The sequence below is a fragment of the Hippopotamus amphibius genome, chromosome 13, assembly GCF_030028045.1.
Source record: "Hippopotamus amphibius kiboko isolate mHipAmp2 chromosome 13, mHipAmp2.hap2, whole genome shotgun sequence".
In the NCBI taxonomy this organism is placed as follows: domain Eukaryota; kingdom Metazoa; phylum Chordata; class Mammalia; order Artiodactyla; family Hippopotamidae; genus Hippopotamus; species Hippopotamus amphibius.
In genome coordinates this window covers 61173955-61189519 of record NC_080198.1, presented here as the reverse complement: position 1 = coordinate 61189519, position 15565 = coordinate 61173955, and the positions used below count along the sequence as shown (strand labels likewise).

Sequence of the window (15565 nt, the reverse complement as noted above, 5' to 3'; positions counted from 1 at the left end):
AGAATCTGCCTGCTAATGCAGGGGACACGGGTCCCATCTGGTCCAGGAAGATCGCACATGTTGCAGAGCTACTAAGCCCGTGTGTCACAACTACTGAGCCTGCGAGCCACAACTATTGAGCCCTTGTGCCACCACTACTGAAGCCCATGCACCTGTGCTCTGCAACAAGAGAAGCCACTGCAATGAGAAGCCCGCGCACCCCAACAAAGAGTAGCCCCCGCTCACCACAACTAGAGAAAAGCCCACGCACAGCAACGAAGACCCAATGCAGCCAATAAATAAATAAGTAAATAATAACTAAATAAATTTATTTAAAAAAATAAATAAAAAATAAAATGAGGGCTTGTTTATGCCCAAAGAATCTCATTAATAGAACTTACAGTATAGATTTTTTTTATAATTAATGAATTTATTTATGGCTACATTGGGTCTTCGTTGCTGTGTGCGGGCTTTTCTCTAGTGGTGGCGAGCAGGGGCTGCTCTTTGTTGTGGTGCACGGGCTTCTTGTTGCGGTGGCTTCTCTTGTTGTGGAGCATGGGCTCTAGGTGAGCAGGCTTCAGTAGTTGTGGCACACAGGCGTAGTTGCTCCTTGGCATGTGGGATCTTCCTGGCCCAGGGATCCCAGGGATAGAACCAGTGTCCCCTGCATTGGCAGGTGGATTCTTAACCACTGCATCACCAGGGAAGTCCCTATAGTATAGACTTTAGATTTTAGTTTTTAGAATCTTCTATATTCTCTTTTCCTTATCTGTCTGTAGTTTGCAGTATTTGTAGGAAATTAGTACACTAATATTCCCTTAATTACTTTGTTAGTTTTTCCTTTGTGAGTCTTCTGGTTTTAATTGAAATAAATACTGAGCAGAAGACTGAACATTTTGAAACCTTAACTAAGGAATTCATGAATAGGTAATCTTCAGAATTTCACTATACTAAATATAACAATTAATTACACTATCATTTAGTCAGTAAGAAGCTTGTATCTCTTAAGAAATTAGGAAAATGTGTAGTAGCTATACAAAGATTTATCAAATGCAGCTAGACAGATTTTGTACTTTATTTTGAAAAAGCTCATTAGTAGTAATGCTGGATAAATTAATATTTGAGGCAGTGATTTGAAAGTGCTTTGAAATACTCATCAGATATACCCTGTTCTAAAACCTAAGTATCAAGTATTAGATGGGAGTAGTGTGTACACTTAATATTTTTTTAATGGCTTATTTGTCAGAATTAAACAGAAGAGTGTGCATTTCACTTAAAAGCAGAAGAATTGCAGTGATACTCTATCGCTGGCTTTTCACGGGAGCTTTAGAAACTTATTTACCCAAACAAGTTTATTAAAGAGCTGGGGGAACAGAAGAAAATCATTTTGGTACCCTGCAAATAATCCCTTTAAGAACAAATTAAGTCTTCCATTTATTTAAAATTTAGAATCCTTTCATAATTACAAAGCTTTAATGAAAATTGTGCATTGTCATTAAATGATTTTATTTTTTCTTCAAGCTAATAAGCACAAGTGGGTACCACTCCACTTAGATGATGTAAGACCAGACAGTCAAGAAAGACCAGGGTCCCGGAATAGCTCAAGATGTCAACTTGAAGCAAATAAATCCTCACATAATAATAGGAGAAATGACACACGAAGTAAGTAGCATTCTAAGAGAAAAATGACTAATCTAGTCTTAATCTTATTGTTTTAATGTATAGTATAAACTATTTGAGAATAAGTTCCAGACATTGTGCCCCTTTAACCGTGATTACCTTCAGAGTATGTATCATAAGATCAGTAATACAAAGTGACTGTCCATAGGCAGAATTTCTCAATAATACCCTTTACAGTTTTTTTCTATTTTCCAGGATCTAGTCTGTGCTCACACACTGCTTTTAGTTGTCTTTTCTCCTTCATCTCTTTTAATCTGGAATAGTTCTGCTTTTTCTTTCATAATTTTTTTCTGAAGGCTGTAGGGCAGTTATGTGGTAGCTATACCTTACTTTGGGTTTTCTGATGTTTCTTCATGGTTGGATTTGGGTTATGAATTTTTGGCAGGAATGCTGCAAAAGTTAAATGGTTTTTTTTGAGTGTATAACTTGAAAATACATGTGATATAGGTTTATCTTATTATTGGTGATATTAACTTTGAGCACTTGGTTAAGATGAGGTACTCCAGGTTTCTTTATTGAGAAGATACCCTTTTTCCCTTGGTAATTAACATGTAATTTGTGGAGAGAGACTTTGAGACTATGGGAATAACAGTTTTTTCATCAGACTTTCCATATGAGCTTTAGTTTCCTTTGATGATTTTTATTCTTGTCTGATTATTACTGTGATGGTTGCAAATGCTCATTTGTCTTACTGCATCATTCCTTCTATATTTATTAGCTGGCATTCCACTATAAAGATCAACTTCCTGTTCTTATCAGTGTGGACTAAAGGCTTCTTATGTTTTCACTGGTTGAAATCATTACCATAATTATTTAATTTGATACTCAAATTGTCCCAGAATTGGCTGTTGGGAGCCTCTTCTGGGTGGTTTCTGGATCCTCCTTTAAAAAGTCAACTTAGGGCTTCCTAGGTGGCGCAGTGGTTAAGAATCTGCCTGCCAATGCAGAGGTCACAGGTTCGATCCCAGCTCCAGGAGGATCCCACATGCTGCGGAGCAACTAAGCCCGTGTGCCAAAAAAAAAAAAAAAACAATAAAAAGTCAACTTAACTGAGTTAATAATTACATATAGTAGAGTACACTGAAATTTACTGTCAAGTCCCCTAACCATGAGTCCTTTCTGTCAGATTTATCATTTCAGAATTTCATGTAAAATGAACTACAGGATATAAGTTATAACCTCTCATGTTCTTTTGCTCAGCATAGTGATTTTCACATTCATCAGTACTGTTCCATATATCATTAGTTTCTACCTCTTTATTGCATAATAGTTTTACGTTGAATGGATATTCTCCTTTATCCATTCCTCTGTTGGTGGGTATTTTGCTTGTTTCCAGTTTTTGGCTGTTACGAGTAATGCCGCCATGAACATTTGTATATAAGCCTTTGTGTGGGCATATGTCTTAGTTTCTTGGGTTAACATCTAGGACTGAATTGCTAGGTGGTATGGTAAACATATATATAAATTTTTTTTTGTTTTCTTTTTTCTTTTTTTATTTTGGCCACGCCACGCAACATGCAGGATCTTAGTTCCCTGATCAGGGATTGAATCCATGCCCCTTGCAGTGAAAACATGGAGTCTTTTTTTTTTTTAATATTTATTTATTATTTAGTTAGCCAGGTCTTAGTTGTGGCAGGTGGGCTCCTTAGTTGTTGCATGCAGACTCTTAGTTGCAGCATGCATGTGGGATCCGGTTCCCTGACCAGGGATTGAACCAGGTCCCCTGCGTTGGGAGCGCGGAGTCATAATCATTGCACCACCAGGGAAGTCCCTGGTAAATGTATATTTAACTTAATAAGAAATTGCCAAATTGTTGCAAATTGGTTTACCATTTTACATTCTTACCACCAGTGTTTCTTTCCTTTACTGTTTGTTAGGTCATATGTTTTGTGGTATTTCCCATATTTTGAATTTTGCTAAATGCTTTATCATGATACTCCTTAACATATTCCTTTGTCTTATCTAAGTGTAATTGTTAATAATAACTGGAGGTTTGGTTAGGATCAGGTTTATTATTATTTTTGTTTGTTTTGATAGGAATATTTCACAGTGTGTTTATGTCACAGCGGTAGGAATAAAATGTCTGGGTGTCTTACTTTCAGATTGTGTTAAGGTTGATTGGTTCAGATGTTGTTAGCCTTATCTATCCATCGTAAAGCGTCCCATCAGTCTTTCATTTAATAGTATTTCATTAAAAATCATTCCCTAGATACATTATTTTGGCAGGATTTGTTCAGGTTTCAGAAAGAAGAGGGCAGGAGGATATGTGGAAGCAATTGGCAGAGCATTTGGGGTTTTTTTGTTTTGTTTTTTGGCCCCCCCATGCGGCTTGCAGAATCTTAGTTCCCTGACCAGGGATCGAATCCACGCCCTCAGCAGTGAAAGTGTGGAGTCCTAACCACTGGCCCGCCAGGGAATTCCCTGAGCATTTGGTTTTATAGTTTTCTACTGAAATCTTTTTTAAGTCTGATAATTTTTAAGGCATATTGTCCTGTGAAAGCACTGTACAGTGAGTCCCTGTCTAATTACCATCTAGATTTAGTAACTTTGCTATCTTTAATTCATCCATCTGCTGAGTCATTTGAAAGTAACTTACAGATATTGTGATACTTCAGCACTGATGTCCCAAGAAAATACAGCATCTAAGAAAACAAACACTAATTCCCCTATGTCATCTAAAACCTAGTCAATAGTTATATTTACTCAATTGTCCACAAAATTTGAATTTAAAATTATAAAACTCCAACCAGGACAGCCCCCCACACTAAAGAGTTATCTGGCTCAAAATGTCAATAATACCATGGTTGAAAAATCCTGGTCTCTAGGGTATACATACCTTTACATTGATTGTTTCAAATAGTTTTTCAAAATTGAAATGTACTTGTTTTTACTATAGCATTATACAAAAGTTCTGTCTTCTCTATCTTGGTCAACATTTGGTATTGGGAATTCCCAGGTGGTCCAGGGGTTTGGACTCTGCACTTCCACTACAGGACTGCAGGGGTCACGGGTTCAATCCCTGGTAGGGGAACTAGGATCTCGAATGCTGCTAAGTACAAGCCAAAAAAGAAACAAACCAACAACAACAACAACAACAAATCTGATATTATAGGACCTTAAAATGTTTTTCAGACTGGGACAGATAGAAAATATTCTTTCATTGTCTTAATTTGCATTTCTCAAGGTCAGTGAAGCTGAGCACTGTTTTTATTGTCTATTTGCATTTCCTTGTTTGCCCTGCTGGTCTTTTAATGATTTCCTATTGACTTGGGGTGGGTGGATGCATGTGAGAGAGAGGGAGAGAGAGAGAGAGAGAGAGAGAGAGACAATGCACAGGGGCATAAGAGACATTTGCATGAATTCTGTATGTATTCTGGATATAATTTCTATTTTGTGCTGCAGATATCTTCTCCCAGTTTTTGTTTTCATTTCCTTTTTTCTTTAAAAAGAAACATCTTTTACTTAAATAGAAACACCCTTTCCTTAAAAAATTCCTGTTTGTGGAAATGTTTTTTTAAGAGTTTTATATAGTACAAAACTCAGTTATCTTGAAACTTCTTCAGTTTTTAACAGTATAGTTAAAACTGTAACGATCTCACTGTCTTTAGTATGTTTCTTATCAGAATATCTTCTTGATATGTCAGTACATAATATATCGTTTTTGCCAGAGACAGTCTGACAAATTCCTATGGAATCTCTTATGTTTGTATCTTTCTAAGGAAAGATTGGTTACTAATAACTGGTTACAGCGTAGGGAGGGGTGCTTACCATGGTTTCATAAAGATAATCATGTTATTTATAGTTGCAAATTGAAATGTATAAAAATATTTTTATTTTAAAAAAGGTTGGAGACGTGAAAGAGAAAAGAGAGATGATCAAGATGAAGTTTCCAGTGTGAGAAGTGAGGGTGGTAATATCCGAGGTTCCTTTAGAGGCCGAGGAAGAGGCCGAGGACGGGGAAGAGGCCGAGGCAGAGGAAATAGATGTAAGACGTGATTTTTTTGTTTTGTTAAATTAGGTGAACATTGAAAAAAGTGTGCAAGTCCTCTGCTTTTCCCACTATCCCATATAATGTTTTAACTGATTTTACTTATCTGATAGTAAAGATGGTTTTGTATTTGCTGCCCTTTGAAATACTTCACTTTGGATTTTTCTTTATAGTCACTATTTTTTTTCAATCTGTGATCATTTTTCTTTTTCTTTATTACACCAAGTGAACTTTGATTATTCGTATGGTTATCGAGAACATGGTGAAAGGACTGATCAACCATTTCAAACAGAACTTAATACCAGCATGATGTATTACTATGATGATGGTACAGGTGTACAGGTGTATCCTGTGGAAGAAGCATTGCTTAAAGAGTATATTAAGCGCCAAATGTAAGTCAATCAGATATACACAGATGGGGTAGGAAAATCTGTTGCAGTATCAAACTTTAACATCACTGATAATACAACACATTTTCTAAGCTGTTTATTAGTAAAATTAGAGGATTTTAATAGTATTTTATATTTTGTTTCTTAGGAAATGTTAGTAAAGCATGTGCCTGTAAAGTATTTTAAAAATTTTATATTTGGTTCATGTTATTTATATAAGACTCCTGCTTTCTCTCCTGAGGTATTTCTCTGATTAAGGGATATTAGTTAAAATGTCATGGCATGAGTGATTAAATATAATAATATAAAACTACTGTCTATATTTGAAATTGAACAAATGAAATTTAGCTTATTTACAAATAAATGTTTATATTAAAATTTGCAAATGAACATAAATGGCAAAAAATGGTATCTTCTGACTTTCTTAACAATTAGTTTCAGAATTCTAAGTCTTTTAACGTTTAAGTTCTCTTTCTTTGTGACACATATAAAAGGAGACTACCTAATTTTTTTTCGTTTAGACTTTTTACTTTAGTTCTTGTAATAGTTGCTTTCTGAATATTGAAGTTGAAGTTTAGGAGAATATTAGTTTGTTCTATTTTCTTTAAGCAAAAAATAACCCCTCTGTGTATTAGTATTGTGTAGGGTGTTTTGTATATTTATGTAGTGTGTTTATATAGTGGTAAGAAAAAGTGTTCCCAAGTGATTTGCATAACTAACTTGCTGAACTTTGAACTTTTTTTATCCTTATAAAGGGAAGGAAAAAGGCTATTTTTGAAAGGGCATAAGCATTTTTAAAACATCCACCTTTATTTTAAAAAGAAAATGGACCCTAGTCCATTACTAGAAAATAATTTCTTCAACATCATCAGCCTGGCGTCTTTCTGGGATGCCTTCATGGTGGATTTGATTGGCTTACTATATGAAGCAATTTATTTTATTCTTGCTTCTTTTGTTACAGTTGACGCAAACACTGAAGAAAAGGGCCTTTTTATGGGCAGAAAGTGCCTGGCATGTGGCTATCAACTTCAAACCACTATTCCTGTCTTTTTTTGTAACTCTTGCTGCCAGGTCCCTTCTGAGACCTGACAGTGGACATACAACTCTGTGTCAGGATAATCGGCCTCCACTGTGCTCATACAAGTGAGGGGAGGAGCACAGCTACTTCAGTGTTGACAAAATTTCTAATCATGCAGTGTAGAATCCAGAGCTTCTAAGGTAGGACATGAAAATGTCCCCTAGGACAGCGAACAAAATGTCAGACACAGCACTGGGCATGACTCCTTTTTTTGTTATTATTTAGCAGCGTAGTTTTTGGCAGATACTAGAGCACCAGGTTTAGAATGGCTCTTTACTGTTATCATTCTTTGATCAGTGGACATCTGGATTTGAGGAGTCATGCTTTTGACTTTGTCTTTAAGGTTTCTCATGCATAGTTAGGCTTATTCATTAGGGTTTAGATTTTCCTCCTTGAGAAGTTACTGAAAAACTTCTTGCACTTGTGGAATATTATGCAAAATATTTTGAAGTAAGAGGCTTAACTGTATTATGGATGGTTGAGCTCTTAATCATTTTAACTGAAAATGTATATTAATAATTTGACATTTTTGATGTCAGGATATTAAAAATGGAAGATCTTGGTTATTTCTAACTGGGATAGTCTCTTGGAATTCAGATTTAGACATAAGTAGGTTTGCAGCCCATTAGGAGTTTTAAAAAGTGTATACTGTAAGTACTAGATTTATGAATTTATTTACTGTGTTTTTCACAGAGTACTAGATTAAAAAGGTATCTTACTAATTATTCAGAGAAGTTTTTGTCTAAGAACAATTTTAACTTGTGGTTAAATGAGATGTCTTAACGTCTAAAAATTTCATACTTAACATATGTATTATGTGCGTACCACATTTTAGGCACTGTGAAAGGGCTTTTGAAGTGTAACAAAAAACAGAACACGTGTATTATGTGCCCGCCACATGCCAGGCACTATGAAAAGAGTTTTTGAGGTGCAACAAAAATCATAATGTTCTCTTCAAGACTTTGATTTTTTTCTTCAGTGTTTAAGAAGAGAAAATGGTTTATTAGTGTTATTGAGATGTCAGTTGTGTTTCACTGATGTAAGGGAGCTTTGCACTTTGATAGTTGGATAAATATCAGAGTATAAAGAAACAACTTGGGTATTTACATTTCTGAAGTAAGATTTTTTTTCCCACCTAGTGAAATGTAGCTCAAAACCAGTTTTCATTTATAGATGATTATTTCTTCAAAGTTAGAATTTGACCTAAATACTTCAAGGGTATCTTTAGTTACCCAGTCTTAAGGGTAACTGGTATGAGCTGGTATGCTTTCTCATAATTTGCACCCTTCTTTGAAAACTTGCTCTGTGATTTAGAAACAGTATAGGATTATTAAACTGTAAGCCATATCATTTGAAGTCATGTATTTCTTTTGTATTATTTTCTTTTCTACATTTTCCCCCATTTATCCTCTTGTTCTGTTTCTCTAGAACCTTGTTCTCTTTTTTTTAAATGCAGGCTGTAATTTAAACATGGGTTTCTCAAATGCCATTTTATATGTATTCTTCATATTATCTTCATATCTTGGAACTTGTAGTTGTTGATTATACAGTTTGTTCATGTACACTTCTCTCTATATTTTCCTAGAGAGAAGATTAAGGTATATAAGTTGCTTCTGTATTTTTTGCTCATGTATATACCTCATGGTGTTATAGATATTCTTTGTTTAGCTGTATTCTGTTCACTTTTAATCTTTTATAGTTCTGCCTCTTGAAGGGGGGAGATTTGAACCATTCAAATAGAAAGTTGAGTGTGTGCATCTGTGCCCATGTATTCACTCAGTTTTTACTAAACATTGTGCTGAATGCTAGGGTTTGGAAGTATTAAACAATATCAGTACCCTGTCAATTTATAAAACAAGCTAATCTACTCTGTAAACTTGGCAAAGAATACTTCCAATATACCATTATTCTCATTTATGGGAAAAAGTTAGAAGGCAGTCTGTTGATGTGTGAAACTTTGGTATTTAGTGTTTAAATGAAACAAGTTAAAGTAGCTTTGAAGTGAAATTTTTCACTTAATTGACTCATTAAAAAGTTAATTATTGAACTGTTTTAAAGTATAATGCTGGTTAATTGTTTATACTTAGGTAAAGCTGATCTAAGTAAGAAGTTAGATTTTGGGAAGATAGTATTCTAAATTTCTTTCTACTTGTGTAATAGAAATTACTAACAGTAGGGTTTTGCTGTTATATTTACCCTATCTATGTTGTACTAAATGTATATAATGTTATTAATCAAAATAGTTTTATAGCAATTGATATTATAAATAATAGATATTTTAATTTCCTGTTTGAATAGATTGATGAGATTTATATTTACTTCTTTATTTCTCTTTTCAGTGAATATTACTTCAGTATAGAAAATTTGGAACGGGACTTCTTTCTCAGGAGAAAGATGGACGAGCAAGGTTTCTTGCCTATTTCCCTGATTGCTGGTTTCCACCGTGTTCAGGCTCTCACTACAAACCTTAATCTCATTTTGGAGGTAATTATTCATGTACAAAACAGTCTGTACTTTCAGTTATGCTGTGAAGCTAAAACTGCTCTAAAAAATAAAGTCTATTAAACAATTTTAAGAAAAAAGCAAAAACAATCTGTAGTTCCCTAAGGCTTAGACTGTATCTCAAGGCTTTTTTGCCATTTTATAAAACCCAAATAAATCTCTAACCCCTCAAAGAATTACTAATGATGTTTCCATCTATTTTTAACCAGATCCTTCTTAGATGGGTTGAACCCCAACACAAACCTGAACATTCTTGGGTGTTCTTGATCCTTTAGTCTTCAGGTTACTGTAAAATAGCATGTATTCCCATTATTAAAATTTTGAGAATTTTTCCTGTATAAAGATAGTTAATTTAAAATAGTATTTATAGTTGTGTTGTTAATGCTTTTATTAAATCTCTCATCTGTTCTGTTGTAGAAATGCTTTCAACATTTTTGGTTTTCTCTTCCCTAACTACATACAATTAAATTCGCCCTCTTTGCTATGTAGTTTTCTGAATTTGGCAGTATTACACCCTTGTGCCCTCTGTGTAGCCAATCCCTTTCCCCACACACAGCCCCCTGGGAACCACTGAACTGATTTTTTTTATGTCTCTATCTTTTTTTGCCTTTTCCAGAATATCATATATAAATAAATTATATAGTTTGTAGCCTTTTGTTTCTGATTTCTTTGACTTGGCCTAGTGCTTTTGAGATTCATTCATGTTGTTGCATGTATCAATAGCTTGTTCTTATTGTTGACTAGTATTTCGTAGTAAGGATGTACTACAATTTATGCAATCACTTGTTGATAGATATTTAGATTGTTTCCAAGTTTTGGAGATTAAGAGTAAAGCATAGGTCTTTGCATGTACATATGTTTTCGTTGCTGTTGGATAAATATTGAGGATTATGAATGCTGAAATGTGTGGTAAGGGTATGTTTAACTGTAAGAAATAGCCAACCTCTTGTCCAACGTGGGTTTAACCATTTTGCATGCCACCATTTTGTATAAGGGTTCCATTTGATCCATGGCCTCATCAGTACTTGGTATTGTCAGTTTTTTGAATAATAGATTTGTCATTGTCGTTTTACTTTGCAATTTTCTGGTGACTGATGACGTTGAGTATCTTTTTATGTTTTATTTGCCATTGATGTACCTCATTTGTTGAAATGTCTATTCAGATCATTACCCATTTTTATTGGAGAGTTTTTAAAAATAATTGAATTGTAAGATTTCATTACTCTGGATATAAGTCCTTTAAGCATATTTTAGAAATATTTTTTCCAGGCTTTGGCTATCTTGATTTTTCTTAAGACTTCTTTGATTGCTTTAGCAAATGTTTTGAACACATGTGATCCATGTTTTAAAAACCAGTTATAGGAAAGTCCAGTTTTTCAAAACACTATTAGCTAGTGATTTTTTAAATATAATTTAATGATTTTTTTTTTTTTTTTTTGGGGGGGGCACACGGGCTTAGTTGCTCCGCGGCACGTGGGATCTTCCTGGAGCAGGGATCGAACCTGTGTCCCCTGCATTGGCAGGTGGATTCTTAACCACTGCGCCACCTAGGAAGCCAATTTAATGATTCTTAATAAAAAAATTATTTCAAACAATGCCATTATTGTAATTATTTATAGCTGCTATTTAAATAAAGTTTTGGTAGAATTTTTTTAAACCTTTAGTTTTTTTCTTGCAAAGTATCCTTGGAGCAAAACATTATGATTACTTTCATGGTAGAATGAGCTTATTAACTATGGACATTGTGCTATAGCAAAGATCTAGTTCAGCTGCCATTTTCAGTGAAGTTATCGATTTCCCCCAGTCTTCATACTGTAGGAATCTGGTTGTAATTTCACTGCATGCTTTTTTGGTCTGTTCGTATTCCCATTTAGTCCTGGAGCACAAGTTTTAGATCACTGATTATCTGCTTCTAAAATTTACAGCAGGGGAACTTACCTGGCATCCACTGCTTAAAAGAGTTCCCCTTCTAATGCAGGGGTTGTGGGTTCAATCCCTGGTCAGGGAGCTAAGATCCCACATGCCTTGGGGCCATAAAACAGAAGCAGAATTGTAACAGTTTCAATAAAAACTTAAGAAATCATAAATTAAAAATAAAACGGCAGTAGGGAAAGGATATTTTTAAAAAACTTTTGCATTGCTATTACGGTTAACATTATTAATACATAGTGATTGATTTACAGTGAGAAATAATAGAAACCTAGAAACACATAAGCATAGTGATTTAGAACAGCATAGGTCTGCATTCACTTAACATTCATTATGTACCTACCACTTATTACAGTGGGAAAGATGTCTTTTTTTCCCCTTGAGAAGGTAAGCTTTGTAGTATAAACATTAAGCTTTGTAGTATAAACATAATGAAGTAGAGCGTGGACTTGAGAACCTGCATACATGTCCTCCTAGCTCTGTGACTCCAGGCAGTATCCTGAGACTTCTGTAAAGTGGAAATTGTTACAATATGTACTTCATAGGGTTCTTATAAGTATGAAATGTGTAATGGCAGTATCTGGCAGATATAGTAAGCTCTAAATAAGAATTTGCTGTTATCATTAGTCTTCAAGGATATCCTTCTATTGATTACTCCTTTTATCTTCATTTCTGCCAGTTTTTTCCTATATGTATTTGAATATGCTCAAATCTTAACTTTCTTGAAAAAACTGTCAAAAGAAGCAAAATACATTTTAGCTAACACCCATATCTGCTGTGGTTGAGTGTGCCTGCACAGCCAGACTTACTGAATCCTCTCCCATTGTTTCCTCCTCTCTCATTCATTTCTCACCTTACTGCATTCTTTTTTTTTGAACTTTGATACATATTTATATTATAATATGATTGCAGTGTTATCAGTTAACATATAGTACAATATAATAGAAATAATAGAAAATAATAGAAAAAACCTCAGACACCCAGAAATACTGGCTGTATTCTGTAACTCATTGTTTAGGAGTTCAAAAAATAACCAAGATTTGGTTCTAGTAGAAATATGTCTAAGTCTGTCTAGATGTTTTCCTTAATTTGTGTATGCTATGAGTCTTTTAAGTTTTTGTATGAGTCTTTTAAGGCCCGAATCTTTTCCCCTTTCTGTTTTCTTTATTTTCTTCTTGAATTTTTTTTTAATTAGGGAATTAATTCCCTGTGATTCAAGATTCAAAGTGTATATAGTGAAAAATTTCCTCATCTTTCATCAACAGTGAACTAGTTAAACCTTCCTTGGTGTGGCAAGTAGTGTTATTCTTTTTTTGTGTATTCCTCCTGAGATCATGTTTACTACGTATACTCTTATGCTCCTTCCTTTTATAAAAACAGCATATATTGGAAGATCATTCAATAACTGTATATAAAGAACTTTGAATTATTTCCTGAAAATTTTTCTTTAAATTGAGACATAACTTAGTGTAAGATTTCATTATTCTGGATATAAGTCCTTTATCTAAGTTGCATTTCAGAGAGGTCCCTCACCTGTTTTTTAAACATTATGTAATCAAAGTTATTTGAATTCTTTATATCTGTCTTTTCTGTATTTATTATTTCTGTAAGGCTTATCCATGATGTTGTTGTGTGTGGCAGTTGTTTATTTTCCATTTTGCAGTAGTATTCAATTGTGTGAATTAACTATTTTTTCATGTTTCTGTTAACAGACATTTGTGTTCTTTACAGCTTAAATATGTGACTGTCATGAACATTATTGTGCATATTTTTGGATGGACATATGCACTTATTTTCTTGTGAAATAGAAGGGTAACAGGGTGTGTGTGTGTGTATACGTATGTACAAATGTGCTTAGCTTTTGTAAATACTGCTAAACATTTTTCCAGAGTATTGAACCAATTGAAACTACTGCTTTTCAGAGTGTGACTTGCTTCATATCCCTCCAAATACTATTGGTGGTCTTTTTCCAAAACCTTTTGAAAAATTTAGACCGATAGGAAAGTTTTAGGGAGATTTTTCGTTTTCTTTTTAAAATTCATGTATAAATAACATGCTGTAAAATGCAGGGATATTAGCTATTCAGTTTGAGTTTTAAAAATTGTATAAGCCTGCTCTAAACAATACATTGTTAATTACTCTAAAAACTTTCTTAGTGGCCCTTTCCAGTCAATCCCCCATCCCCTCACCCTTTGCCCCACTGAACCAAACTACTTTTCTGATTCTGTTACCATAGATTTACTTTGTCTTTTCTTTACATTTGTGTAAATGGAATTCTTCTGTCTCCTGGCTCTTTCATTTGTAGTTTTTGAAATTCATCCATGTTGTTGCAAGATCTGGATGCTGGGTATACAGCTTTGCTACTGGGGTGTCATTGCTTCTAGAACATTCAGTGGACAAAACTAGAAAAATATATTAAAAAATAAACATATCACCAACTCAAACCCCTTACTGTAAGATTCTTCCTTATTTCCTTCATTCCATATTTCAGACTCTCTTCTCTTTCTGTGAGTATCCTGATTCCCATCAAGAGTTCATTTATTTTTTAAATAATTTTAATACTAATTTTAAAGTAATGTCCAGTTACAGAAAATATACTTACTTGAGAAGTAAGTATGATACTAATATTAAGGGCATACAAATGTAAGATACTTAAAGTATTACATATAATATGTTCTCCAACTAAAATATAGGAAGTTTTAGTCTTTATAACAGTTTGTATGTTGAGTTTTTATATTTGTATTTTTCCTAGTTTCTAAAGGTGTGAGTATCCTTGAATTACATTTAAAATTCAGATCAGTAAGGCTCTAATTTTTATTTGGAAGAAATTTTGTTGTATTTTTATTTTATCCTTAAATTACAGCGTGTTTGTTTTTGAGAGCCACCATATCTTAGTGGCTAAGACTTTCCTGGTGGACAGATAAGTGGTTTGAGTCCTGGTATTGCCTCATACTAAGTCAATGATCTTATCAAGTTACTTCATTTATTTGAGCCTCAATTTCCCCATCTAGGAAATCTACCTTACACTTAAAAGGTATTATGAGGAATCTCTGCATGGGTGTGTTTATTATTCAATAATGATGGTATTTATTACAATAATTAAATATAATGCCTAAATTTTATTTGGTGGTATTATATTAAGGGAAAATAAAAGGAAATAGTTGAGGAAAAAACTGACAATAAGAAATTATAGTAGTTTGCTTCTAGTTGATGCAATACTCAGTTGAAAATTTGGTTTTCACAATTAGAATAATTTGCTACGTGTTGAATCAGGATATTTGTTACTTTACAGGAACAAATGATTTTAAAATTTGTTCTGTTCATGGATATTTTTAGAAACATTAACTGTAGTACCATATGCTGATTTCAGACTTAAAAAATTTTTTAGGTTATTGGAAGAATAGGATGTACAATTAAGTTTTTTGAATGAAGGTTCTTTAGTAACTCAAAATTCCTATTTATAGGCACTGAAAGATAGCACAGAAGTGGAAATTGTGGATGAGAAAATGAGAAAAAAGATAGAACCAGAAAAATGGCCAATTCCAGGCCCTCCTCCACGTAGTGTGCCACAGACAGACTTCTCTCAGTTGATTGATTGCCCGGAGTTCGTACCAGGCCAAGCCTTTGATTCACATGCAGGTAACAACTTTTCTTCTAGAGCAAGCAGCATAACAGTGGGCTATTTAATCCAGTTTACCTATCCTTTTTAAAGTTTATTTAGGCTCAATAGAAAATTAAAGATAACTCAGTGACTTTTGATGCTTTAAATTCTATTCATTTTGCCTCCCACAGAAAACTATACATTAAATAGAGATTTAAGAATTATAGGAGGAGGGGATACGGGGATATGTGTATAAATACAGAAGAAAAAAAAAAGGAATTATAGGAGGAGCTCTGCTATATTTATTCTTATTTGTCTACTTTGTGGAGTTTCTACCTATCTTCTTAATTTTACTAAATGATTATAGATGTATTCTGCCAATTTTCCCCTTTTGTAAGATTGGAATAGTCTAAAAGTCT

General features: G+C 33.9%; 1 protein-coding gene across 19 annotated transcripts in view; it reads left to right on the top strand.

The window, feature by feature from the left end:
- LARP1B (La ribonucleoprotein 1B) overlaps window positions 1-15565 on the top strand; it is a 124958-nt gene that overhangs the window by 13827 nt on the left and 95566 nt on the right. For 17 of the 19 annotated variants that reach the window (XR_009048730.1, XM_057705141.1, XM_057705140.1 and 14 more), the window contains exons 5-9: window positions 1501-1641; window positions 5504-5644; window positions 5874-6039; window positions 9454-9598; window positions 15010-15184. Coding sequence is in view for 18 of the 19 variants with exons in the window: in XM_057705141.1 (XP_057561124.1) it covers window positions 1501-1641; window positions 5504-5644; window positions 5874-6039; window positions 9454-9598; window positions 15010-15184 (768 nt within the window). In the remaining variant the exon portion in view is untranslated. The remainder of the gene's footprint in view (window positions 1-1500; window positions 1642-5503; window positions 5645-5873; window positions 6040-9453; window positions 9599-15009; window positions 15185-15565) is intronic. The other 2 variants (XM_057705137.1, XM_057705136.1) reach the window with 1 other exon arrangement.